At 40.8% G+C, this 27587-nt stretch overlaps 1 protein-coding gene and 1 long non-coding RNA gene across 3 annotated transcripts in view; one reads left to right on the top strand and one right to left on the bottom strand.

Annotated features, from left to right (window-relative positions):
• The window catches only part of LOC122640444 (cation-chloride cotransporter 1-like), a 72066-nt gene that overhangs the window by 25504 nt on the left and 18975 nt on the right, over positions 1 to 27587 (top strand). For both annotated transcript variants that reach the window (XM_043833645.1, XM_043833644.1), the window contains one exon: positions 7717 to 7831. In XM_043833645.1, coding sequence (XP_043689580.1) covers positions 7717 to 7831 — 115 coding nt within the window. The remainder of the gene's footprint in view (positions 1 to 7716; positions 7832 to 27587) is intronic.
• On the bottom strand, positions 942 to 21980 carry LOC122640445. The gene is made up of 3 exons (XR_006329660.1): positions 21970 to 21980; positions 18816 to 18819; positions 942 to 1054 (listed from the first exon to the last, which is right to left on the bottom strand). It is a non-coding gene; the product is annotated as an uncharacterized LOC122640445 (long non-coding RNA).

The following is a 27587-nucleotide window of genomic DNA, read 5'->3' as shown; positions in this document are numbered from 1 at the left end:
TCCCCTCTTACTTGGCATAATCGTCGTGCAGGTCCTGACCGGATTGCCTGCAAGCTTGATCGACTCCTCACCAATGGAGTGTGGCTTTCTTCTTTTCCCCACTCCCACGCTTCTTTTCCCACCCAAGGTCTCTCAGATCATTGCCCCTGCCTCCTCCACATCTATCAATACTCCTCCTTTGGCCCCAAACCTTTTAAATTCTTTGACATGTGGACCTCCCACCCCCTCTACCTCCCCACCATCCTCAAAGCTTGGAGCTCTCCTGCCTTCTGCCCCTCCCTCCCCCTCTTCTCCTTTGCCAAAAAACTCCGCCTCACCAAATCAGCCCTCAAAGCCTGGAACTCCTCCATTTTTGGCAACATCACTTCCCGCGTTTCTGATTGCCGAAATGAGCTCTCAGGCATCCAATCTCGTCTCCAAGCTGACCCTCTTAACCGCTACTTGGCGGAGGAAGAGAAAAAGCTCTTTGATTCCCTTGCCTCCCTTTCCTCTTAAGAAGAAAACTTCCTCAGCCATAAATCCTGCATTCGTTGGCTGGAGCTGGGCGACTCCAACTCGGCATATTTTCACCGCTCTCTCAAAGCCAGGCTCAGCTCCAACTCCATCACCATGCTCATCGCTAATGATGGTTTCCGTCTTTCTTCCGACTCTGACATCAAATCCGAGGCAGTCTCCTTCTCCTCCCTCCTTTTCCCAACCCCCCTGATCTCATAAATAAATTTGTCCCCCCCTCTCTCGCTAGCTCTCTTCTTGCCATTCCCTCTGATGATGAGATCTCCAAAGCTATCCTCTCCCATAAATCCAACAAGGCTCCGGCCCTGATGGCTTTATCATGAGTTTCTTCTTGAGCTGTTGGGACCACATCAAAGCTGAGCTCATCACTGCTGTCCGCAGTTTCTTCTTCAACCCCAAACAGCTAGCTCAGATCAATTAGACTTTCCTCTGCCTCATCCCTAAAAAAGATGGGGCTACCTCTCTCTCTGATTTCAGGCCTATCTCCCTTTGCAATCTTCTCTACAAGTTCATTGCAAAGATCCTGGCCAATAGGATCCAGCTCGTCATCCCCTCCTTAGTGAGCCCGAACCAATCAACTTTCATCTCTGGTAGAAGCATCGCGGATAATATCATCCTCTCCTCCGAAATCGTCAGAGGATTCGATAGGAAATCCCACTCGCCGGCTGCCCTGATGAAGATTGACCTCTACAAAGCTTTTGACTCCCTTCGTTGGGACTTCATCGCTGATGTGATGTCTCTGATGGGCTTCACTCCTCCTTTCATTAGATGGATTCTTGCTTGCATATCCTCCCCTTCCTTCTCGGTCATTATTAACGGCTCCCCCGCGGGGTTCTTCCACGCCAAAGCTAGGATCTGTCAAGGCTGCCCCCTTTCCCCTTTCCTTTTCTTCTTGGCCCTTGAAGCTCTCTCTAGGAGCCTTCAAACCAACACTGACCTCCACCTTATCTCCCCTCTTCCCAAATGCAAGCACATCAATCTCACCCCCCGGCCTTCGCTGATGATTTGATGATCTTCTCCAAAGCCTCCCCTTCCTCCATCTCTAACATCATGTCCTCCCTTCGTTTCTTCGAACGCCTTTCGGGGCTTTGTATCAACCTCCTCAAATCCAAACTCTTTCTCTCGGGAATCCCTGATGATGCTAAAGCCAATCTGCTCCATTTGACTGGCTTCTTACTTGGCACTCTTCCGGTCAATTACCTTGGCCTCCCTCTCATCCTTGCCAGGCTCTCTAGCCATCACTGCACCCCCATGCTTGACAATATCTGCAAGCGCCTCCAACTTTGGAAAGCCAAGCTCCTCTCCTATGCAGACAGACTTGAATGCATCAGATCAGTCCTCCAATCCTCCTACATCTACTGGTGTGGAGTTTTTTCCATTCCAAAAGCCACCTCCTCAGCTATGGAAAGACTCTTCTGCGCGTTCCTTTGGAAAGGAAAGGAAACTTCCAAATTCCTTCACCCTATTTGTTGGAACTCTTTCTGCCTCCCCAAAGCCGAGGGAGGCCTAGGGATTAGGTGTATTTAGGACTCCAATACTGCGGGCATCTTAAAGCTAATTTGGAAAATCTCTTCCAAGCATGATTCCATATGGGTCCAATGGGTTTACTCCCACCTCCTCAAAAATAATTCCATCTGGACCGTTCGCATCCACCCCGATTCCTCCTACATCTGGTGCAAGATTCTCCACCTGCGCCACACTGCCCTGCGCGCCATTTTCCATTTGGCTTCATCCTTGGCACCCGCTTGGAGTTCTCTACAACCATTTTGGCCCCAGAGCTATCTATTCCTCCGGTATCCCTAAGGACGCGCCCCTCTCTTCTATCATCTCCCTTGGCTCTTGGTCCCCCCCCTCCCCCCTATCCCCATCCTCTCCTCGATCTGGCCTTCCCTCCCCCTCCACTGTTGACAAAATTACTTGGCTCCCTTCCTCCACTGGCCTCTTCAGCTTCAGCTCTACTTGGAATTTTGTCCGCCCTCAAGCCCCCCCTGTCCCCTGGCACAAGCTGGTTTGGTTCAAAGGCCACATCCTCCGCTGTAGCTTCTTAGTTTGGCGAACCCTCAACCATTGCCTCCCCACCCAAGCCTTTCTCATCCACCGCAAAATCCCTGCCCCCCCAACCTGTACCTTGTGCTGGTCTGGTTATGAAGACATCGACCACCTTTTCTTTGCTTGCCCCTTCTCCCAAACCATCTGGAAAAAAGCCCTTTCGTTCATTTGGCCCGCAGCAGATGCCCCCTCCCCTTTGATAGAGAGTGGCTTTGGATGATCAGATCCTTCCCAGGAGGCTCTATATGCGATGCCATAGGGAAGCTAGTTTTTGGAGCTTCGCTTTACCATATCTGGATGGAGAGAAACCTCCGGAGATGGTCTACCAATTCTAGATCATTCGACTTGATTTGGAAGTCCATCTCCTTTGACGTTTCTACGAAACTGAGCTTCCTCCCCCACAAGTCTTTGCTGGACTCTCCCAGGAATAGGCATATTGTTAGTGCATGGGACCTTGATTGTACCATTTTACAGCCCCCTCCCTAATGGGCTAGTGGCTTGTTTCCCCCCCCCCCCCCCCCCGGCGCTTTCCCTTGTTTTCTCCCTTGCCCACCTTGGGCTTTCTTTGGTAATACACTTTTTATTCACAAAAAAACAAACTCTGTGAGAATTCTCCCCCTGAGCAACATTCCCGGGAGGTTGCTCCATATACACTTTCTCATGTAAATCGCCATATAAGAACCCATTCTTGATATCCAATTGATATAAAGGCCAATCTAAATTTACAGCTAAGGAAATAATCACACGAACCGGATTTAGACGAGCAACGAGTGAGAAGGTATCAAAATGATCATCGTTGTAGGTCTGAGTATCTTCGCAACCAAACGGGCCTTAAGCCGTTCAATTGAGCCATTGGGATTGTACTTAATTGTTTACACCCAGCGACATCGCACATGATCCTTAATTGGAGGCAAATCCACTAGGGTCCATGTCTGTTGAGAAATAAGGCATCCATTTCTGTTCCCATAGCCACTTTCCACCCAAAATGAGTTTTAGAATAGAATTGGTAAATAAGAAGGGAAAGTTATGTAATGGAGATGGAAGATGAGATATGGAAACAAAATTTTCAATAGGATAAGCAATCATGAAAGTTTTAGTGCAAGAACGAGTACCTTTGCCAAGAGCAACTGGTAAGTCGTCAGGAGGTGGGTACAAAGTAGGAGCTTCAGTTGGAGGTGCAGATCGTGTGGTGGGCTGTGAAGCAGATGGAACTGAAGTAGACTGCATTGTTTTCTTCAGTCATTGCTACACTATCAGTGGTGTAGAGGAGGTAGCTGCAGGAGCATCAGTAACGGACATTAAAGTAGCAATGGGGGGTATGCAAACAACATTTGTATGAAGTAAAGAGCTAGTTGTATGAAAATTGTAACATCAGCACTAACAAACTGCAGATGATTAAGAGGATCATAACATTTGTACCCTTTCTGAGTTCGTGAGTAGCCAAGGAAAACATATTTACAACCCTAGGAAACAATTATATATACGTGGGATTGCAAATTATTAACAAAGCATACACATCCAAAAACTGGAGGTGGCAAAGAAAACAAATATGGTGTTGGAAACAAAACAGAAAAAGGTGATTGGTTAGCTTGAATGGAAGAAGGCATTCAGTTAATCAAATAACACGAAGTAAGTACAACATCACACAAAAATGTTTGGGAACATGTTTATCAATCATGAGAGACCTAGCATTCTCCAATAAATGTCTGTGCTTTTGTTCTACAACTCCATTGTGCTGGGGTGTTTAAGAACAACTCGTTTGATGAATCATACCATGAACAGAGGAAAAGGTCGAAATCTTCACGCTGTATATTCAAATGCATTATCAAACTGAAAAACTTTAATAGAAGCATCAATTGAGTCCTTATTTCATTATAAAAATCTTAAAAAATGGATAGAAACTGCGAACGATCTTTTATAAATACACTCATGTGAACCGGGAAATCGGGAATGATCGTCCACAAATGTAACAAAATAAGAAATACATAACCTATTTTGACATGACCGGGACCCCGAATATCAGAATGTAGTAAGAAATAAAGAGGGACTTCTAAACACACTAAAAAAAGGGCGTACCTAGTGCACGAGGCTCCCACCACTACAGGGTCTGGGGAGGGTGATAATTTATGAAGCCTTACCACTTGCTTCGCAGAGAGGCTGTTTCCTAAACTTCTAGATACACTACGAGAAGGAAAAGATGACCCGGTGATGATTCCCAAGTTCACACGCCTCATACTCAAGCCGGAACACTAATTTGCAGCTAAGAACCATATGAAGTTTGGAAAATGTTAGATGGCCCAACCTATAGAGTTACTAAGTAGGGGAAAGGTCACCAGAAGTAGTAGTAGCTGCAGTAGAGGGTCCTGTGCAATTAAGATAATAGAGTCCAGCCTGTTCAAGCACCGCCATCAATTGTCCTCCTTGTCTGAAGATCCCGAAAAACACAATAAGAAGGATATAAGGTGACAGAATAGCTAAGAGATTTAATAAATTGATTGACAAATAATAGATTTAAAGTTAATTGTGGTATATGAAGGACGGAGGATGAAGTCATGGATAGAGTAGGAGAAACCGTACTATGACCAGTCACATGAGTACAGGACCCATTAGCAAGAATTACAGGTGAAGGATTATAAGCTTTGGACAAAGAAGAAAACAATTATGACTTACCCTTCATATGAGTAGAAGCACCATAATCAACTAGCCAAGGAATGGTGGATGTGGTACCCATTTAGTTGAGATAAGGCTGAGTTGTTGTTGTTGGAGGATTTGGTAATAAGAAATGCGGATTTACCTGTATGGGCTAGAGTGGCTGTGGATAAAGAAGCGTCGGTTGGTGTATGAAGATTTTGGAGAAGTTTAAGCAGTTGATTGTAGTCATCTCGAGACACGGAACCTGATGAAGGAGCTATAGATGAAGTTGCAATATTGGTGTCGTCAGAAGACACATTCTCAGTATTACCATCAGACACAGCAATATTAGCTAATTGTTGAGTACACTCTGGTTGACCATGTTTAGCCCAACTTGTATCAACTATATGATTGCTCTTGCCGAAAGAATACTGTCTGGAGGATCAGTCTACTGTTCACATGTACTTCGACCACCATAGCTCCAACCTCCCCAAGAGCCACATCCTCTCCTAGAGAAGGGAGAACCTTGGCCACTGCTACAACAAATGCAGAACTGCCCTTAGGAGAGGGAGAGGTGTCAGCTCTGGAAGGAGTAACTATACACTGAAGACGGGCAAAGGTCTCATTAAGTGAAGGCACCTTCTCTCTAGTAAGCAACTGGCTCTTACCAGACTGATAATATGAATTCAATCCGGACAAAAACTTTTACCACTTCAAATTCCTGTTCAACTGTTCTAGATTAGTAGTCAGAGGCTGATGAATATTGAGTTCCTCATACATAGCCTTAAAGGCACTGAAGTATTTGTTCAATGACTTGTACACCTGCTTGAAATTAAAAATGTATCATATAGATCATAAATTCTGGACATATTCTTCTCTTGGGAGAAGCTTTGTTTCAAATTATCTGAAACCCCTTTGGCAGTGGTGTAGACATATCATTTGCTGAAATAACGGATTCCATACTATTCCACAACCATATAAGAAGGGTGTCATTCTCACGCATCCACTCCGCATAGGCTTAAACGTCAGAAGGTTCTTTGGAATCAGCATGAGGGGGTTAGATTGGAGGGCTTCAACTCCCTTTAGCATTAATATAAACCTTGATGGCCTGAGCCCATAGCAGTTAAGTAGCAACTCCATTGAGTTTAGTAGTGGTGATCTGGACATTAACAGTGCCCGAGGTAGATTTGGAATCAGCCATCATGCACGGCAGAGATCAATAAGAGGAAAGATAGGTCCAGGTAAAGCACCTTTGGCCAGCAAAAATTATGCTCTAATCTGTAAACGAAAAACCATCAGATAGGTTTCCAGATCTGGATAGTTATAGATGCTTGATAGGGAATAAAAACCCCTCAATATCGCAGGTATTTGATATAGAGAAAAGTCCAGCAATAAGTGGTGATTTGCAATCGTGGGTAACTGAGGTGTTAGATGAACACCAAAGCAAGGTCAAGTGGCATGCTATAGGAGGGCAAAGATGCCATAAATAGCCATAGAGATCTGCTGGTCAGATCCAAAGTACTGAAAATTGTCCCCAAAACAGGGAATCTCATGGACTGATAGGAGAAATCAAATTACATAAGATCAGCAACTCTAATCAACACAAAATCAAGGTTCAGTGTACCTCCAAGTAGGGTCAGCGAACCCCAAAAAACTGAGAAGAATCTGCTTGCCTGATGTAAAGTAATTTGAGATCTTGATTGTCATAAAAAAAATTCCAGAACTTGCCACCAACCTGAATGCGCAAAGAATTTGATTCCAATAGATTGATCACTCCATGGAAAGCAAGATATAGTAAGTAGAGACCCTAGTTTATCATCATATCACCATCAACTAGGGCCATAGATAGATATTAGGCAGCATGGGTTGGTGCAACCACATGAACAAATCTCTCAGAGACTATCAAAACCAGAATTGAAGTGGTAACTGATTATTGATGCTCTGATCTCTTGAAACAAAGGACAACCAATAACCAGTCAATCAACCAATGCCTGAAGATGATAGAGAGACGATGAGAAGAGATTTCCTAAACCATGATAGATTCAGATTAATCTATTGTGGGTACCCTGCTTCCTTTATTTATAACATAAACAATTAGACTCTTAGTAGGAAACCTACTAAGAGTCGATGTCTAATTACAAGAGGAATTAAACTAGTTATAAAACACTAACTAAACTAACTAAGCTAATATCATGATAGGTACTCTCCTCCTATCATGACTAATTACAGAGAACTAAACAGCCCTGTCAGCTGTGGTACAATCTTAACAGGTATGATCGTCAATTGTCAAGAAAAGGCATATACCTGATTGATTGGACCATTGGTTTGATCACCTGTTGCATTCATTGGTCAAATTAAATGCTTAGCGGCAATCCCTTCAAGTGATCTTCTTGCCATCATACTTTTTTGGTAGTCTGTATCATGATCTTATGGATTTTTATTTTTATTTTCTTGGTATTCACATCATTTTTTTCAGCGTAGCTGTAGAAATGATACATTTTCTTATCTCAATCCTTGAAACAGCTGGAATCACGGGCTTGAGTCTGACAACATTCAAAGATAATTGGAGTTCAGATTACCAACGAACTGACAGCGCTGGGATACCTGATCCTGAAGGAAAAAATTACTGGAATTTCAAGTAAGTAATAGCAGATAAAGACTCCGTATTTTATTATGTAAGAATTTATTTATTTATTCATTACCTTAAAATTGCTAAAAGAGCCAGGGGTAGGCGTAAAATGACCCTAGGAGAAGTGGTGAGGAAGGACATGCCTAGCTTAGGACTAGTAGCAAGTTTGTCTTAGAGTCAAGCTGAGTTGAGAAGGAAGATCCATGTACCCGACTCCATTTACTTAGGATCATAGTTCGAGAACTCGCGAGATCTCGGGATCTCGCGGAGTTTCTCGGTTTTTTGAAGACCCGAGACGAGATGGAATACGAGTTGTAAAAGTACAACAACTCAATCGACATCTCGGTGAGGTTTTTGGCATAGATAGGTGTCTGTATACCAAGATTTTCCAGCAAGATCTCGAGATCTGGCACTCATATAAAGGACTTTGGATCGAGATTCTCGAGTTCCGCCGAGATCTTGCCGAGATCAGTCCTTTATATGAGTGCCAGATCTCGAGATCTTGCTGGAAAATCTTGGTATACAGACTTCGAGACCTCGAGAATCTCGACCCAAAGTCCTTTATCTGAGTGCTAGATCTCGAGATCTTGCTGGAAAATCTTGGTATACAAACACCTATCTATGCCAGAAACCAAGACAGACAAGACAGACACTTATTTATGCCTAACATCATTTAAGTAAATATTTTTGTATTACATTTACTTAAGATATTATTCATAAATAAGCAAATACCCCCCTATTTGAATCCAATAAAAATAGTTAAAAAATAAAATTACAAAAGGAAAAAAAGTCAACCCCCCAGTTCAAGAACAAAAACTGGATTTTCGGCGGTAGGTGCAATTTTCAACTTTCTAATGCTGGGGTTCTTCTCAAATCTAAAAATTCCATAAATCTTAATATGGTAAAACATTGCTAAAAACCCAAAGTGCGGTAAAATATTCATTTGTTTTGATGTCCAAAAAAATATTTTCATTCAGAGCCATTTTAATAGCATTCATGCACACCGAATTAAGTTTGATTAGTACATAACTCCTTCAATATAAATCAGATTTAAGCAATCTTAGACTTGTTGGAAAGCTTTGTTTTGATATTAGACATAAATAAGTGTGTTTGTCTTGTGTCTGTCCTGCTTTCCCACTAAGTGAAACTCATATTTGGACATTGTTTTTGGGAAATCTGATAGTGCCATTGTGTTTAAATGGCCTAAAATAGGCTGAATACCAAGTTTCAGATCCAAACTAGGTCTAAAACCCACCGAGTTGAGCCTTCGAGTCAAAAAAAAAAAAAAAATGCACCAACTCGGCGAGATCTCGACTCGACTCGGTTTTTCCAAGGACCGAGATCCCACCGAGTTCCGAGTTTTAGTACCTTGCTTAGGATAAGGTTGAGTTGTGTTGAGCATTACCTTAAAAATTAAAATGATAAAATCTACTCATGTTTGATCTTGAACTACTGTCCTCTTTTTTTTTTTTTTGGGGGGGGGGGGGGACGCATCTTTTCATTTCCTTTTTTTTTTTCCTTCGGTGTGGCAAAGTGACCAATTTTTTTAAAAAGAAGTCTGGTGTACAAGGATATATTACAAAAGGTGGCTGAAGCCGAAAACCTCACTAGGGACTAAACAAAAGTATAAGGACCAAAATACAAGGAATGCCTAGCAACCAACTTGGCCAACTCATCAGCTAGGTAGTTGGTTGATTATGAAGAAAAATTCCCTCAGACACATGGCTGTCATGATTTCCTAAGTAGGTGCAGATATCTCCATGGCCATCCTGATAATGCTTGAAGCCAGCCAATCATCAACTTGGAGTCCTTCAATAATTGCATGAGGCTAGCCACTTTCAAGTGAACTATGCAGCCCTTTAATGGTTCCTTTCAGTTCAGGCGTGGTGCAATTACACAAAATATGGGACCATAAAATACAAGCATGACAATTCCTTCACGACTCTTGCAAATAAACCCTTTTCATACTTAGTTTGTTAATATTTGCCTTTTAATTTGTAACTGTTTGTCTACTGACATGCTATAACCTTTTTTTTTTTGTTGGGGGGAGGGGTGATGCAGTTGCCTTAGCCTGGCTGGACCAACATGACCCGCTTTGGAGGCCCAAACCAAAGACTGGTCCTAAACCCGTTTTCTGGTCTGGCAAGGGCTGGTAGTTTAGTTTAGGATGCAATATTTAGTTTGGTTTATTTTATTTCATGGGTAGATTACGTAGGAGTATCTTAGGCAGTTTCCTTTCCTTAGCTATGGTCTATTTTAGTAGTTTTCATTTTGGGTTGTTTCTATTTTAGTTAGGTTTCTATTCCTATGCAAGGCTATTCTCTATTTATTTATTGTAATAGAAGGAGAGCAATAGACTTGAAAATTTGATTAATGAGAAGATTTATTTGTGAAGCTCTGTGAGAGTGTGTGTGTGTGTGTGAACGTGAGTTCCTTCTTCCCTTTCCCTCCTTTCTTCTAATTCTTCTACTGTTCTCGCTGTGAAGCCCACCATAGCAGACCACCCTCCCTGGTTCTGCATTGGGGGGGGGGTGTTGAGGTAGGTTATAGTCTGGTATTCAATGTTTCTTGGTGAAGTTGTGTTTGAGTCTGAAGGCCATATAATAAGGTAACTGATTTCAACTGATGTCCCTTCTGTCTTGAACTCCACTAGAGCTTTCAAGCTGGAGTTCCAGAAATAATATAACTATCAGCAGAATTAAAGTATTTAAATTTTCTTGGAAGTGCTGGAAAAAGGAAAAAAGAGAACCTTGCTTACACCATGGAAGTATGAGGTTGGTCCTCCTATATACATTATGAAGTTGCTCCATAATATTGGTTATTTTGATGTAGGACAAAATTGAAAACCGTCCACACTATTAATAATTTGAGGTACCAAAGTTACTGTTATTATATTTATATATAAAAGAAGTTTAGAGAGTTTGATTTGGACTAAATTTGGTCTCTTGAAATAAGCATAAGGAGTCAGATTAGGAGGTTAGAAGTTTCCTTTCAGATTATTTAATCCTTGGGCTCTGAAATTGGTCAACATGTTTTAAGCAGAAGAAGAGTTGAAATCTGGTCTAGGGGCATTAGAGGATTGAAGAGTGTTGATAGTTAGAGCTTATGGTTGGGTGCTTCTGGAATCTGGATTTCTCCTGCAAGTTAGTGGGGTTAAGTAGATTGTGAGATTCTCAGGTTTTAAAAAGGGGGCCAGTGACCAGTGGGTTCAGAGCTTGTGATTAGGGGTGGGGTGATGTAAATAAGTCACCTAGAGGGCTTATTTAATTGAAAATAAGCTTTGGGTTGGGTTATATATGTGTTGGGCTTTTGATCTGATCCCATGGGTTTATTTTGTCATTGGCCAATTTAATGGGCCTAAAATATGGGTAGAAAATAGGAAAACGGGATTTACTTCTTTAGTTTAGTTAGAGTCCTATTTTGAGTCTGTTTTCTTTATTATTTCACTTTCCTAGTCAATTTAGGTTAAGTTATTAGTCAAGGATAGGGTTAAGCCTTTCCATTTTAGTGTCTAAGTCTATTTTTGAGCCTTCTATATATGTTTGTAAGGGAGGCCAACATTGTACACGAATTTGATTAATGAAATATTGGCGTTGGCCTTTGTTAAAAATCCTGAGATAGGTTGGGTGAGATGCCCAGGGTGAGTTGAGATAGCCATCCCTGTCCCCAACCCCCTCTATTGATCTCCAATCAAGCTCCGTTCAAGTTTCAATTCTGCCATAGCCGATCTCTTGAAGAAACATATTCAGTTGCTGGAATTTCTCAGCAAGGTTCAAGATATTTTCAAACAAGAAGTCCGAAATTGAAATTCTGCAATTCTTCTTCTTCCCTTCTAGGTCACATGCAAGGTGATTTTTGCGAGAATTCTGCCCAGCCAATTCTAACCGTTAGAACCTACTGAAATTTTGATCGAATCTTCCTCAAACCCTAAGAGAGACTTGATTCAAATTTCATTACTATCCACCCAGCCGATTGTCTGAAATTACCCTTTTACTCCTAAATCCTATTCTATCAGAATTCCTCAATAATTTCAGATGTAGTCATCTGATTCAACTATAACTTTCAGCATCTCTTCTCTCCCATATAATCCACATTCTCTTAACTTAACCCTAACATCTAACCCTATGTCCCATCAAACCCTAACTCCAATTTCACAATTTCACATAATTTGACTTGGCCGATTTTCCCAATCCATAGCAGATCCTGGTTATTGGTTCTAGTTGGTCTCCTACCAATCTAGAACTACATTATGGGGCTAGGAGAGTTTGGGTTGTAATTAGGATTACAAGATAAGTATTCAGTAGGTATTGTAGGTCCAATGGATTTCAATTGCAGAAAAGTGGAGATAAAAGAACTATAAAGAAATCAGAATGCAGTAAGAAGAATATAGGAAGAATCACCGAATATGCACTCTTAGGGGGTTTGAAATCACAGCTAGGAGAACAATAGCATCACATGACCAAAGCTTGCATTGAGGAATTCTGATTTCATGAATTTAAAGAAGAAAATTCCAATTCAGTTCTTTGACAGACTGTTTGGACTGTTTACCACTAGACCCTTTTACTAGGATGGGCTGTCCTAGTATACTGACCAGATGGTGGGGTAGGATTACCTTTTCAACAGGTTACATGTTACAGGTTCCAGGTTCCCACTCAACAAGGAGCGCAGGGCACATGTGTTCCGGATTTGATAGATGGTTTAGAACTCAAAATCTGGTTTTCAGATTTAGATGGAAATCTGGTCACTCGGTCAGTGTAGTGCTCAGACGAGAAAGCAAAATCCCAAACTTTCAGGGACATCCAACGGCTGACTATGAGATTATGGACCAATAACACAATTAGAAACTCAGATCCTATTTCTCAGGAGATTGAACAGATCTCCTGATCAACATGTGAGATCAGTCTGGATTTTTTATTGAGGGTGATAATTAATGAGAAGAATCTGTTCAGAAAAAATTCACAGGGATCCAATGGTAGGATGCTGTGATCTGACAGTGCTCAAATCTTGTAAATAAACCCCCAAAACAGGGTATCCGTAGAAGGCTTAAATCTGATTCAAGTGATGAATGATTCAGACAACTAAATGTCCTTGTCTGAACAACTTCTGTCCAGGAAAGGAGATGATTAGGCAAAGCATGGCACTTATCACGATGGTGAAATTTATCCAAACAGAACCAGTATTTGTGGTCCACAAAAATAGGAAGTAGAAACCTCCTTGGATTCCTTTAGTCAATAACAATCTTCAACTGAGACTTTTAGTCGGTGAGTAGAACCAAAAGGGACTCTTCAGTGATAAGAATACCTGTCCAACAGTCACCACCTTTTACAATCGATTGGAAGAAGATATCTACTGTCGATCAGATCTGGAGTTGTTGACTGATACAGGAGCCAACCAGCAATGCCACAAGGTACATTCAAATCTACAATCACCAGCCTTCTTGGACTACTCGATGGATCAGACTATAGTGCACCAACAGCAAATCAAATAGCACTCAGGGGTGTCCCGGTACTCTTCAGTTTAATGCTTATTACTTGTTGAATAAATAGAAACTAAGAATAAAGAAAACAGAGAAGGGAAGAAGTGGGATAGAATAGATGGTTCAGTCTCCCACTTGAACCTAGGCCTCTCACCTCACACATAGCCACATTTTTAACAACCAAATAATTTTTTCATTCATTAATTTGTGGGGGAGTCCAAGACTCCTTACATGTTTATAATAGTGACTATCCTACTCAATGCAAAAGGAAAGAAAGCCTAGAGATGCTTTGCACATGGCAGCCTAAGCCTATTACAAAAAATAGAAACTAACAGAAAAATAATAGTTGCTAAACATAGAAATAGAAATTAACAAGATCTCTAATAAGAACAAAGATCAGATAAGATCTTCTCAAAGGAGACCTCCCCATGCAACCTGGCTTCTTGGCAGCATCTCTCTTTCCACCAAGGTTCGAAAACTCGTTTCGTTTCGCCATTTTAGTCAGATCGAGATGAGCGAAATACCGAAATTTCGCTGAAACAGTGTATTTTTTCCCATGAGTTTTGCTTGGTCATTTCACCGGGGGGGGGGGGGAGCAAACGGCTGAAATGAGCGAAATACCGAAACAAAATGACCGAAATTTCTACGAAACAGTGCATTCTTTAGGCTGAAAGTAGCGAAATACTGAAACAAAACGACTGAAATAAGCAAAATTTCGCAAAACAGTGCTTATTTCGTTTTGCCTCCTGTTTCGTCTCAGTGTCGAAATTACTAAAATATTCAAAATTTGGCCGAAATTTCGGCGAGTTTTCGAACTATGCTTCCCATGCAATCTGGTATGGGCCAACAGAATATTTTTCAAAATCTTCTGTAATTCTTCTCCACGCAAGTAGTTAATGGATCCCACAATTCTGAACAAATTTCCCTCAAAGAACTTCTGGATGATGATAGAAATAGGGCCTGGTTTCTGGACTTAAATAATATTAGAATACGGGCCCACAAACACTGGATCGATGAGAACAAAATCTGGACATGCTTCTCCCATCGATCTACATCACCAGAGGTAAGTTGAAACCATGGAAAAGTAAGTGAACCGCCTGGTCCAAGTGATTGGATTGTCCAGATCTTTCAGATGGGACAGTCCAACTGCTAGATCATGGCTGTGTATAGAAACTTTTAGTATAACCTATGTAATGGAGGAGACTTGACCAAGGAGTAGAGTATCCACATAACCACAGCAGTTGAGCTGCTGCTTATTAATCAGTTAAACAAATAATATATTTATAATACAGTTAAAGTAACTTTTTAACTGCTAGACTGCCAACCTTTTTGCCCGAACAGTCTGGCGCCTGGTCCATTTTATGTGTTTGGTGTTCCTATGTAGGCTACAGCCAGGATTCTTCTACTCTTAAGTTTCACTTGGACTACTTAAACAGACTCAAACTGAGACTAAACAGCTTCCATATGATTCCCTTGCTTTAAACTATACTACACAAAGACCAAATTAAATTCAACCTGGAAGTAGATATACCCAAGGTTTAAAGTATCAGTATCAGGTATCGTAACGGTCAGGTGATTTTAAGAGACGTATCGAACACTACATATACGCATAGAAATGATTAAGATACACATGGAAGTACACTTTTGGAACAAAAAACAATATAAATAAGCAATATATAACAAGTGTCATGCATAAACACTAAAATGGAGAACATTGTATAGCCAAACAAGTGCATTAAATTGAATTTGTAATAAAAGATGAGGTTTCTTACATGTTGTAATCGTCTATAGCCATGAAGAGTATTGGATGATGCAAAGGATGATGTTGTAGCACTCCTTGATTCGGTTTTTAGTCCAAAAGTGTGAAAAACCAAGATTAAATGCAAGATTTTAGACTCTTGGTTGAGAGTTTTCCTTCATTTTTCTGTTAGAATAGGAGTTGTAGCGAGTCTGTGACAGAAAATGTCTTTGTTTATGGAATGTATCGGTATGTATCTAGCTGTATCAGCCGATACGTATTAAACCAGCCACAAAATCTTTTACTACACGTATCGATGGTATCAATATGTATCGGTCATATCGGCCGATACATTTCGATACAATCCGAGACAGTCCATTTAAAAAAAAAAAAGAGACGTATCGGTATTTATTGTATCGGTACCGAGTACCGACCAATACTGATACATATCGGCCAATATGATATGATACGTACCTATACTTTAAATCATGGATATACCAACCCAAACCTAGAACAGTATTGTACCTTTCTAAGCCATAAGCAAGGTTCTAAATCTCGGATTTCGACCAGCTCGGACCTGAGATATTGTCGAAACTTGTTGAAACTAGGTCGAATTTGGTACTTTTTCCCAGCCAACTTGAGATTGTGGTTTTGAGGCCCAAAAATGGTTTTTTAGGTCTGATTTTTTGTATACTGCCTATTTTTGACATTCTAAACACAATGCTTGAACTATTTTCACAGAAAAAAAACACTCAAAATGGTACTTGTGGTTATTGACCCAAGTTTACTAGTGTACGCTGAAGGATACTCTAAATCTGGTATTATAAATACTTAGTTCACATAAAGTTAAAGTACAAGAACAGTGAATAATACATGTTATCTAAATAAAACATTAAGTTGCTCAATAGTCAACACTCGCTCAATTCCATTTTGGAGTTTCTTAGTGGGTCCAATCCACGAGTTGCGTACCACTAAATTTTTCGGAGCCGTTCCTCTGCATGTACCACATATGTATCCCATGACATGCTTTGGGCCCAATTGTTCTGATAGTCCATAACTAGCCATCTATAAGCCCCATCATCAACTTGTATAAGAGAAGAGAGGTTCACACACTGGATTAAGAGAGTTGATGTAGGTTGTGGATGCACCAAACAAAGCAAATATGCGAAGAAATCCACACTTTTTAGCCAAACTCGCACTCCCTGTGTTGAAACCACCGAGATCTACTTGCTAGAAATGGCAAGTTTCGATCGAAACTTGTCTTTTTAAGTGCCGATTTGGGTTGGTTCAACTGGTTTCGACCAGTTTCAACCGAAACCAGTTGAAACCAACCGTGATTTGGTACTTTTTAAACTCCCACCTAAACTCGTCTCGGTGGTTTCGGTTGGTTTTGACCAAGTTCTTTTTCCATGGCCATAAGCACCTCCCAATAACCCAAAGCAATCCTAGTTTGCAAATTGTTAACATGAAGAATTCTAGACTAATCAGCTATTACTCCTAGAACCATTCTGAACTTGAACATAACTTTCCCACTTTATTATGTACTTGATCATTATAATTTCCGGAAACTTTTTTCTCTTCTTTTATTTGTCTTCCAGCTCCATGCTCAATCTGCACCACATGGTCACTACCCTGAATGTGGAGCATACCATTTTCTTTTCTTTTCTAATAGCAGATTTGATAATTGAAATCTAAGGCTATGTTTAGATGTCAAGAAAAGAAAAGAAAAGATTCAAAAAAAATTTGAATGTGAGGAAATAGATAAGACACATAAATCAATCATTGCATCATATCATGATTTTTGTCTCATTATAATTTTCCTTTCCATTTCTTGGCATCCAAACAGGGCTTAAAATAAGAAGAAAATATGGCCATAGAAAAGTTCAAAACTTCTACACTAGAAAGTGTACAAGAGATCTGAGCTCAATTCCCCCCCCCTCTGCAAGAGATCTGGTACAATGTTCATGCAGCAATCGATAAGTCATACCTGAACAAATATGAGTTCTCACTTGTCTCAACTCCCCTTGTATAGTCAGCTCACTGGCAGACTAATGCAGATCAAAGAAGGATCTGCTATGGTGGGCTTAAGAGAGAATAATAGAAGAAGAGAAGATAAGGGCTGTGAACAGTATCCATGAACAATACTTGGAAGAAAAAGAGGAGAGAGAAGGGAGATTGCACAAAGGGGAGGGGGAGATGGTGACACAAGCATTGGTATCAGACCAGACTGGTACCATAAGCAATTCAACTAAATCAATTCATCAAAACTTCCCAACGAATTGGGTTACAACTTACAAGCATATATATAAAAAAAAAAGAAATTAAGTTTCCTAATTGAAGTCTAAAACAGAATTAGAATTAAAATCTACTTCCTAAAACCTAGACTAACTAAAATAGAAACTAATGGATGGTATCCTAACAAAAATTGGCAATTGAGTCATTGATTTGCATTCAATCTTCACCACTTCCATATCAGCCAAATCACTGTTCACGCGAACAGTACTTCGTGGTACTGTTCACGTGAACAATAATTTTTTGCCATTTTCTTCATGCTTTGATCTACATCACAGACCCCCGCTTCGATTTGTAAAAGCTATTTGCAAGAGAGGAAGCTAGATGTCAATGTCAAAAAAGGAAAAAAGAAACAACTAGATGTTAAAATTGTCCAGGCATGTGGGCGAACATCCAAGGCTAGGGAGGCTACATGTTAAACTTGCTCATTCATTTGGGCAGACAGAGAAGGCCTCTTTCTACCCTTTGGAGTCGTATGATGACTATAGCACTTTAGAAAAGACACACTGACGAGGTAAGCTAGGCTGAAGTAACAAACACTAGCAAACTTATGAGAAACTAGAATCACAGAGAACCAAGAAACTATGAATATGGCAGAAACTAAATAGCATTAGAACTTGCAAACCACAAATCTCAAGGGTCTGAAACTAAAAAAAATATTAGAGTTCTTAATGGGGTGAGTATGTGGTTCAAATATGAAAGCAAACTGATGGTTAGATTAGAAGAAACGAACATGGACAGAAAATAGGAAGTAAGAAAAATTAGAATAAGTAACTCAAAAGAAAAACAACATACTAAAACTTACAAGTGACTGGTTGGATGAACACGAAACTTGGATCGAATGTAGAGAGAAAGGAGTAGAACAACATACTAAAACTTGAAGATCATCCGACCATGGGTCAGAAAGGAATACATGTCTGATGTTCTGTTGCACAGAATGGACAGATCAGAACCTCGCATAGAAGATAATATAGAAGTTAGAAATCACCATTACAGGCCACAGTTGACAGAAAATGTTTGTTGGAATTTCTGCGGAATAATGAAGGAAAGAACGAAAGAAGATGAAGTAGAAGAAGAGAAGAAGCGAAGAAGAGAAGAAGAGATGACAATAGGCTTCACCACCTATGTCCAGCGGGAAAGGCTTCATCATCAGTCTCAAACCAAGGATTCACAACCTTGGGTTGGGTTACCACTTGCTTCACCACAAGCATAGTTGTCAAGGCGTCGCGTAGGCGCTGCCTAGGCGTCCAAACAGATTTTTTAGGGTCTAAGCCGTTGTCGTTGTAGTGGTATTGAACGCCTTGAACCTTATTTATGCCAAACATTCATTGATAAGAAAATACCCCTCTATTTGAATCCAATAAAAATTGTTAAAAATTCAAATTCCAAAAGGATAAAAAGTCAACTCCCTAGTTCAAGAACAAAAACTGGATTTTCGGTGGTAGGTGAAATTTTCAACTTTCTAATAAAGGCTGTACCCAGTGCACAAGGCTCCTGCGTTTACCAGGGTCTGGGGGGGTCAAATGTACGCAGCCTTACCCCTTTTTCCAGGACTTGAACCCGTAATCAAGCATTCAGCAAGTGAGCACTTGACCAACGCGTCAAACACGACCTTCAAATCTTCAACTTTCTAATGCAGGAGTTTTTCTCAAATCTAAAATATTCCACAAATCTTAATATGGTAAAACATTGCTAAAAACCAAAAGAGTGGTAAAATATTCATTTGTTTTGATATGTAAAAAATATTTTCATTCAGAACGATTTTGACCGCATTGGCGCACTCCAAATAAGGTTTGGCTGGTACATAACTCCTTTAATATAAATCAGATTTAAGCAATTTTGGGTTTGTTGGAAAGCTGGTTTTGTGCTCTACCTAATACAAAAAGTCTCATGTAAAAATAAAATCATTTGACCAGTCAAACTTCTTAGAGAATAAGAACATTTCTCTAAATCGAGAGCAGTTTAATTACTTATAGATAAGAACATATTTTCTAACAACACTATAAACCAAATGTGAGACTAGGCGGTATACCATGACAATGACCAATTCCAAGAACAGTATAAACCAGTTGTATGTTTGATTGTTTCAAACTTAAAATAGCTTGCTTCTTCAGTTCTTCCATCTTCTAGTTCTATGTTGATTTTTCATGTCTTGCTGTGGCTTAATATTGATTTTTGATGACTTGATGTGACTTAATGTTGATTTTTGATGTGGCTTAATGTTGATTTTTGATGATATAAGGTATATATTGCAACATACTAAATAATGTTAGAAAAGAGGAGATATAATAAATAACACTTGGGAGCCTTGGTTGTGTAGGCAACGGCTAGGTGGGCGCCTTGTTGCCTAAGCGCTTAGGCACCCTTCCATCGCCTTGGGTTGCCTTGCCGCCTTGACAACTATGGCCATAAGAGCTACTCTAAGCATAACCACCGAAGAGAAACATTCAATTGATCAAAAGCCAAAATCAGTGGCATGCTACCCCCACTCCTTTATTTATTGTAGTTGATAGCTACATTATAAAGATAGAAAAATCTTCTAAACAGAAAGAGATCCTTTACAATATTAACTCTAATAGTTATTGTTGAATGTTCAAGGATTACCTGTTGATCCATGACTTGGACCCGGACCTGGATAAGTTAAAGTGTCTAGGTTCATTATGCACATATTGCACATGTGATTTGACTAGGATTTTATTTCCTTTCTTGTAATGATCTCTGATTATAATTAAAGAGGATGTGGGCACATTGTTCACAAGCCATTATTCATGAAATTCATCATGGCATCAGAGCGGGAATCCTGGAGTTGAGTTTTTTTCTATTTTCTCCTCTCTTCTTTCTCACGATTGTGCCCTAGCCACTGCCAACCACCACCACCGCCTGCCACCACTTCCGCCAGCCACCACTTTCCACCTCCCTTCCACCTTACGCCTCTTCTTTTCTGCCACACCACCATCTTTAGCCCTTCTGCCACCCCTCCCCTCCTTTTTTCCGCCTCCCTAAGCGCTTCTGCCCCATCTTTTTTCACAGAAGGGTTTCTCCGCCCTTTTCTGTAACCGCTTCCCCTTTTTCACCCTTAGTGGTGAGTTGACTCCCATTAAGGGGTGTTTCTGATCCATATGCTTTAAGCATCTGTCCGGATTTTTTTTACCCTTCCCGGTGATTTATTGTGCGAGTTTCTTCAACCAACCATCATGCCAGGAGATTCTAACATTATCACTGCCACATGTGGACACGAAGGCACGACTCAACGTGATTTCCTTCCGTTCCAAACCAGCTCCATTAAATTAAATGGTGTCACACCCCGGCCCGGTTAATAAAGGAAAGGTGTGACCGAATGCCAACTGGCATTCAATCGATCCCCCAGGATCAATTAGTGCAGTACTCCAAATCACAGTTCATAAACACAGTAAATCATTGCAGTGGAAGAGAATAAACAGTAATAATAACAATAATAATAAAGGGATCAGGTGAGAACTGAGTATTTATATTAAGTGAAACCTGTGATACAATGTATAGTTCTCAAAAGGCACCACAAGTACAAAAGTAAAATAGTATCTACATATTATATTTCACAAAAAGTTTATAAACACAAAAAGATTAGCCTGCTCCATCAAGCCTGATCAAGTAAACGCGCATGCATCGCATTCGCAGAAAGCTTCATGAACTTCAAACTTCTGCACTGTACGGTCCTCCTCGGTGTGGAAGTCAGAAGTAGTAATAACAACATCATTTGGCTTCTCAAAACCAGCAGCACTATCTGAAAAAGGAGAGGTACCACAGGGGTGAGCTCCACCTAGCCCAGCAAGGGAAACATGCAAAAACACAAGCATATAGTCCATGATGCATGACCTATATCTAAGAATGCTACTAACATCAATGTCTAGGTCTCATGAGGTATAAATGCTACTGTAGTAGGTATGATATTCTCAGTCACGGAATGAACTCATCGATCTTCCCAAGAATACCATTCTACTACGGTGGGGACCCGTCAGCTCCGGAATATACACAGCAGACCCCGACGAACCCCCAGTGATAACCCTACTGTTATTCCCATTCCGGTATGTACTCATCAGACCTGGGACAGTGAATGACATTTCGGTATTAACCCTTCAGACCTGCCACGGGTTATCCAACACCTTACCTCTGTTGGCAAGGGTAGTAGCATTTGGGTTAATGATAGCCTAACCATATGTATTTTTAAACATGATGTCATATGGGGCAGCGATAGATAGTAATTTAGAAGTCCAACATCATTTCTCAATACATCACAATAGATCATAGTAAAAGTATGTAAATGCAAAAATGAAATGACACCTATAACATGCATATATCTAATGCAAAGCAAAAGCTATAGAACTACATGATTATACTACTAGGATGATGGATGTAAGTGGCAGCCAGCATAAATAGCAATTAAAGAAGAAACATTCCAAAGAAAAGTCAGAACTCTCTTACCTGTACTGGAGAATATCCCTAGACAAATGAAGCTCCAATACATACCAATTACCCCGCCACTTGATGTTATTAATGCCTAAATAACCAATATATAACAATTATTAGGTCTAATATAGCCCTGGGCAAAAGCCTAAAATACCCAAGAACCAAAACCAAGCCTATGGGTAGAATCGGGTTCAGAACTGGCTGAATCCGGTTGGCTTTAGGACCCAGGTGTCTGAATCTGGTTGGCCTACCAATGGCTGTTCTGAGATCCAAAACCCATGGATCATTCATGTATGGGGCTACCTTCCCAAAATTAGTTTAGGGCTTTGATAGAATACAGCAAAGGGGAGATTTTGACCCATTTGCATGTAAGATCTAATTAGGTTTTCTAATTAAAAATTAAATAAATATAAATTCTGCAACTTTTGAGAATATGGCTGAAATCAAAGAAGAAGATAAGGAATTGGTATTACAGTCTGGTTTTCGTGATCTACCAAGTTATACCTAAGTCCAAATTGGGATTTTATCAAAAGCCATCTAAACTCTTAGGTCTAGGCTGAATTGGGTCTTAATCCCAAGAAGAAATCAGCAAGATAAATAGAGAAGAAGTTGAGAAGTTAGGGTTTCGGGTTGGTGGATGTCCTAGGACAGTTGATTGGTTAAATTAGGTTTGAGTTTAGGGTCTTTAACAACCCAATTTAAGGTTCATCATATTAGGGTTGGTATGGGTCAAGGATTCATCCATTATAGGAGAGAGAAGAAAGGAATTTGGGAAAACAGGTTCAAAATTTAGATGCTTTACCTGAATTGAGAGTGCAATTGATGATGGCAGCCCCAACTCCCAAGTTCCAATTGAATCTCTAAGTTAGAAGAGAGCAATCCTAGCTTTCCTTCTCTTTTCCCTTAGTTTCTTCTAAGCTTCCAAGGCTGGAATCGATTTCTATTAGGTGTAAAATGAATTCCTAAGCTAAGGATTTCTTATATAGAAAGTCCTACTAAGGGCTGTTTGTTATATATTAATTAGAATTAGTTTTAAGAATGTAATTTCCTAATCTGTTTTTAAAGTAATTTAATTACTTAATTCAAGTTTTTAAGTTATAACTTAAGTCTTATGAACTCATGAAAGTGGGCCCGGGTATGTTGGCACCTAAGCAGTCTAGATTTACACAGGATGTGGGTCCCACTAAGTGTAAATTACTATTCTGCCCCTAGTACAGTAATTAAGCAAGAATAGTATATATATATATACATAGAATAGGATTCTTACCTATATACCGGCCTAGGATATGGTGAGGTTCCGCATATGCTCGATCCAGCGTGTCTGGCATAAAAAACTGATATGCTGGGACCCGGCAGGATTCTCAGACTCAAGGATAGCTAGTTGTCCTGGCTCCTCAGAATCCTCCATAGGTGTGTCAATGGATTGCTCTGAATCCACCACTGATGCAGCCCACAACATAGAGGCAAGCATAGACACAGACCCAGAACCTGTAATCACACAAGTTAAAAAATAAATAAAAAATTATAGGTGGGTTTCACAAATGGTAGTAATTACTTATTATGGTCTCGCTCCTGCCTATTTGCTATCGGTTCCCATGGCCTTTCTGGCTATATTACTGGATCGGTAGCCAAACCAACTGATGTTGGTGCTGCCCAGGACAAGTGGGTTACGTCTAACTTTCTTGTCATGTCCTATTTGGTGAACTCTATGGAACAAGAAATTGTTGGGCGTTATCTTCTTGATATGACTGTGAAGATTTGGAAAACAGCCAAGGGCACTTACTCTAAGATTGGCAATGCTGCTGCTAGGTATGAGCTTCGCTAAAAAATCCTTCAAACCAAGCAATTGGAGTTGACTCTTTCCCAGTATTATTCCAAGTTGTGTACCATGTGGCAACAACTAGACTTTTATGGGACCTTTACTGCTACCTGTGATGCGGATACTACTGTGTTTCAAAAATGGGAGGAGGACTTGCGTTATTTTGATTTTCTCGCTGGTCTCAACATTGAGTTTGATTAGATTTGAGCCTCCATCCTAAATCGAGATCCTTTTCCCTCTCTTGAACATGCGTATTCTCTGGTTGCTGCTGAAGATGATCGCCAGATAGAAATGATTCAACCTGTTACCCAAGAACAATCTGCTCTTCTTTCTGGTTCTCAGTCTGGTGCCTGAGGGAATCATGCCTGTGGTATTGGGACTGATTGTATGAGCAATGATTACCCTCTAGTCAAGTGTGACGACTGTGGCAGGGAACGTCATACCAATGACCGTTGCTGGAAGCTCCATGGGTGTCCTGCCGATACCCGGGACGTGGTTCAAACCGTTTTGCCCGGGCAAACCAAGCTGTTTCTGATGATCACTTTTCTGATCAGGCGAGGCCTTTTTCCCAGGACGAGATGCACCACCTTTGTACTTTGATGAGTCGACTGGACACTAATGCTTCCTCTACTTCTTCTACGGCTGCCTCTGCCAGTCCATGCTCGAAAATTCTGGTTCAGGTATTTCTTTTAGTGGCACTTATTACTCTGTCGATTCCACTTCTTGGGTAATTGACTCTGGAGCAATAGATCACATGAAAGGTTCTCCTTCCAATTTTTTAATTTATTCTCCTTTATCTGGTAATTCCAAAGTTCGTGTTGCTGATGGATCCCTTTCTCTTATTTCTGGAAAAAGAACTATACAGTGCTTGCCTTCTATGGATATTTCCTTTGTTTTACATGTCTCGAAATTTTCTACTAATTTGTTGTCCATTAGTAGTCTCACCCGGGATTTGAACTGCAAAGTAACCTTCTTTCCTTCTCACTACCTGTTTCAGGACTTGGACTAGGGACGTACAATTGGTAGTGGTAAGGTGGTTGGTGGTCTCTATGTGCTTAACGGATCCTCTTCTGCAAATTTTACTTTGGCTTCACACGGCTCTTCTTCTGGCACTCCAGATTCTGCCCTTGATGAACTTAATAAATGGCATCGACGTTTTGGCCATCCCTCTCTTGGGGTTTTAACTAATTTATTTCCCTCTTTGGTTAAAAGATGTACTCTGAACAATATTAATTGTGATGCTTGCATATTTGCTAAACAATCTAGAGCTACTTTTCCTATTTCTGACAAAAGAAATTTAGTTCCTTTTGGTTTGATTCATTCAGATGTGTGGGGCCCTACCCGTTGTGTGTCAACATCTGGGTTTCGTTGGTTTGTTACTTTCATTGATTACTTTAGTTGGACCGTATGGCTTTATTTGATGAATCAGAAGAGTGATGTATTTACTTGCTTCCAATTATTCCATAAAATGGTGGAAAAGCAATTTGTTGCCCGAGTGAAGATTGTCCGTACTGACAATGGGAAGGAGTACATGGACGACTGTCTTTGGACCTACTTTGACACTCATGGGATTATACATCAGACCTCGTGTGTTGACACGCCGGCCCAAAATGGTGTTGCTGAGCGAAAAAACCGCCATCTCTTGGAGGTTGCTTGCTCCCTCATGTTTACCATGAATGTCCCTCCACGGTTTTGGGGAGATGCTGTGCTTGCTGCCTCCTATCTCATTAATCAACTACCTACTCAGGTCTTGGATGCTCGCTGCCCTCTTGAAGTCCTTCTGGGTACATCCTTTATTGTACCTCCAAAGGTGTTTGGGTGTGTTGTTTTTACACGCAATCATCACCACATTGGTAAACTTGATCCTCGAGGTCTACGGTGTGTTTTCTTAGGGTATTCTACCACTCAGAAGGGCTATAAGTGCTACCATCCCCCCACATGGCAGATGCTTATTACAATGGATGTTGTTTTCCGTGAATCTGAGGCCTATTTTTCACCCACTACACCTCTTCAGGGGGAGCCTAGGAGTGAAGAGGTGTCTCCTCTCATTGAGCCATTGGAGGTTGAGATTCCAACTATTGAAGAATCATCTACAGAAATAGAGCTTCAAGAAGGGATCATTGGGCAGGAACAGGATTAAGGGGAGCTTCAGGAGCAGCCTATTGTTCAGGGGGAGACTGGAAAATATCTATCCTTCAATGAAACATTTATCAGAGGAACATGGCACAAAAAGACTACCACCACTGACCCACCTTCACTTGTACTACCAGCTCCAAAGTCTGGTAAGCCTGTCTATGATCCTAGTCTTGATTTGCCTATTGCTATTAGGAAGCCTAAAAGGAGTTGTACTCAACATCCCATCTCGAATTTTGTGTTTTATGATTCTCTATCTCCTTCCTTTCAAGCATTTATTTCCTCCCTATCCTCTGTTTCTATTCCTAACTCTTGGCAGGAGGCTATTGCCAAACAGAAGTGGAAAGAAGCAATGAATGAGGAGATGGATGCTCTGGGAAAGAATAAAACCTGGGAAGAAACTGGTTGGCTGCAAATGGGTCTTTGCCATTAAGCAAATGGCATATGGGTCTGTTGAGAGGTACAAGGCCAAATTAGTTGCAAAAGGGTTCACACAATCCCACGGCATTGATTACTAGGAAACATTCGCCCCAATTGCAAAGATGAATACAGTTAGAATGATAATCTCCTATGCTATTAACCAAGGTTGGGAACTTCAGCAACTAGACGTAAAGAATGCCTTCCTCCATGGTGGTCTTAAAGACGAAGTCTACATGGAGATTCCACCTGGGTTTGCTACTTCAAAGAGTAAGGGAAAAGTTTGTCATCTGAAGAAAGCATTGTATAGCTTGAAGCAATCACCAAGAGCTTGGTTTGGGATTTCACAAAGCTATGGTGTCAAACGGCTACAAGCAGAGTAATGCTGATCACACATTATTTATAAAGAAAGTAGGGCAGCATGTCATAGTGTTGATTGTCTATGTTGATGACATTGTGATCACTGGAAGTGATACTGAAGAAGTTAAAGAAGTACTTGGGGACTGAATTTGAAGTAAAAGATCTAGGGAGACTTAGATATTTCTTGGTGTGGAATTGCTTGAATGTGGCTTGGAGCAGGTTGAGTAGAACTTGGAGCAGGTAGTACAGGTGGAGGTGGGTTAGTGGTGGTAGTCTTTTTGTGCCATGTTCCTCTTGCAAGTGTTTCTTTGTAGTAAGGATATTTTCTAGTCTCCCCCTGAATAATAGGCTACTCCTGAATCTCCCCCTGATCCTGTTCCTGCCCAGTGATTTCATCTTAAAGTTCTAATTCTGTAGATGGTTCTTCAATAGTTGGAATCTCAACCTCCAATTGTTCTATGAGAGGAGACACATCTTCACTCCTAGACTCCCCCTGAAGAGGTGTAGTGGGTGAAAAATATGCCTCAGATTCATGAAAAACAACGTTCATTGTAACAAACATCTGCCGTGTAGGAGGATGGTAGCACTTATAGCCCTTCTGAGTGGCAGAATATACCAAGAACCACACACCTAAACACCTTTAGAGGTACAACTAAGGAGGAATTACCCAGAAGGACTTCAAGTGGGCAGCGAGCATCCAAGACCCGAGTAGGCTGGTGATTATTGAGATAGGAGACAGCAAGTACAGCATCTCCCCAAAACCGTGCAGGGACATTCATGGTAAACATGAGAGAGTGAGCAACCTCCAAGAGATGGCGGTTTTTTCACTCAACAACCTCCAAGAGACGGCTGTGAAGCTTCCAACAACGGTCCTTCGTATGACGCTCCCTGCCACAGTAATCTCACTTGACCGGAGGCCGATCATTGCTCGGACGATTAGTTCCAGTACTACGGGCAGAATTCCCATGGGTACTAGATTGAGGGCCAGAGAGAAGAGCAAATCGTTCCTGGGTAGTAGGCTGAATCATTGCTGCCCGACGATCATCTTCAGCAGCAACAAGAGAATATGCTTGTTCCAGAGAGGGAA

The sequence above is a fragment of the Telopea speciosissima genome, chromosome 9, assembly GCF_018873765.1.
Source record: "Telopea speciosissima isolate NSW1024214 ecotype Mountain lineage chromosome 9, Tspe_v1, whole genome shotgun sequence".
Taxonomy (NCBI): domain Eukaryota; kingdom Viridiplantae; phylum Streptophyta; class Magnoliopsida; order Proteales; family Proteaceae; genus Telopea; species Telopea speciosissima.
Note: the sequence above shows the minus strand (reverse complement) of the source record. Positions and strands in the feature narration are given on the sequence as shown.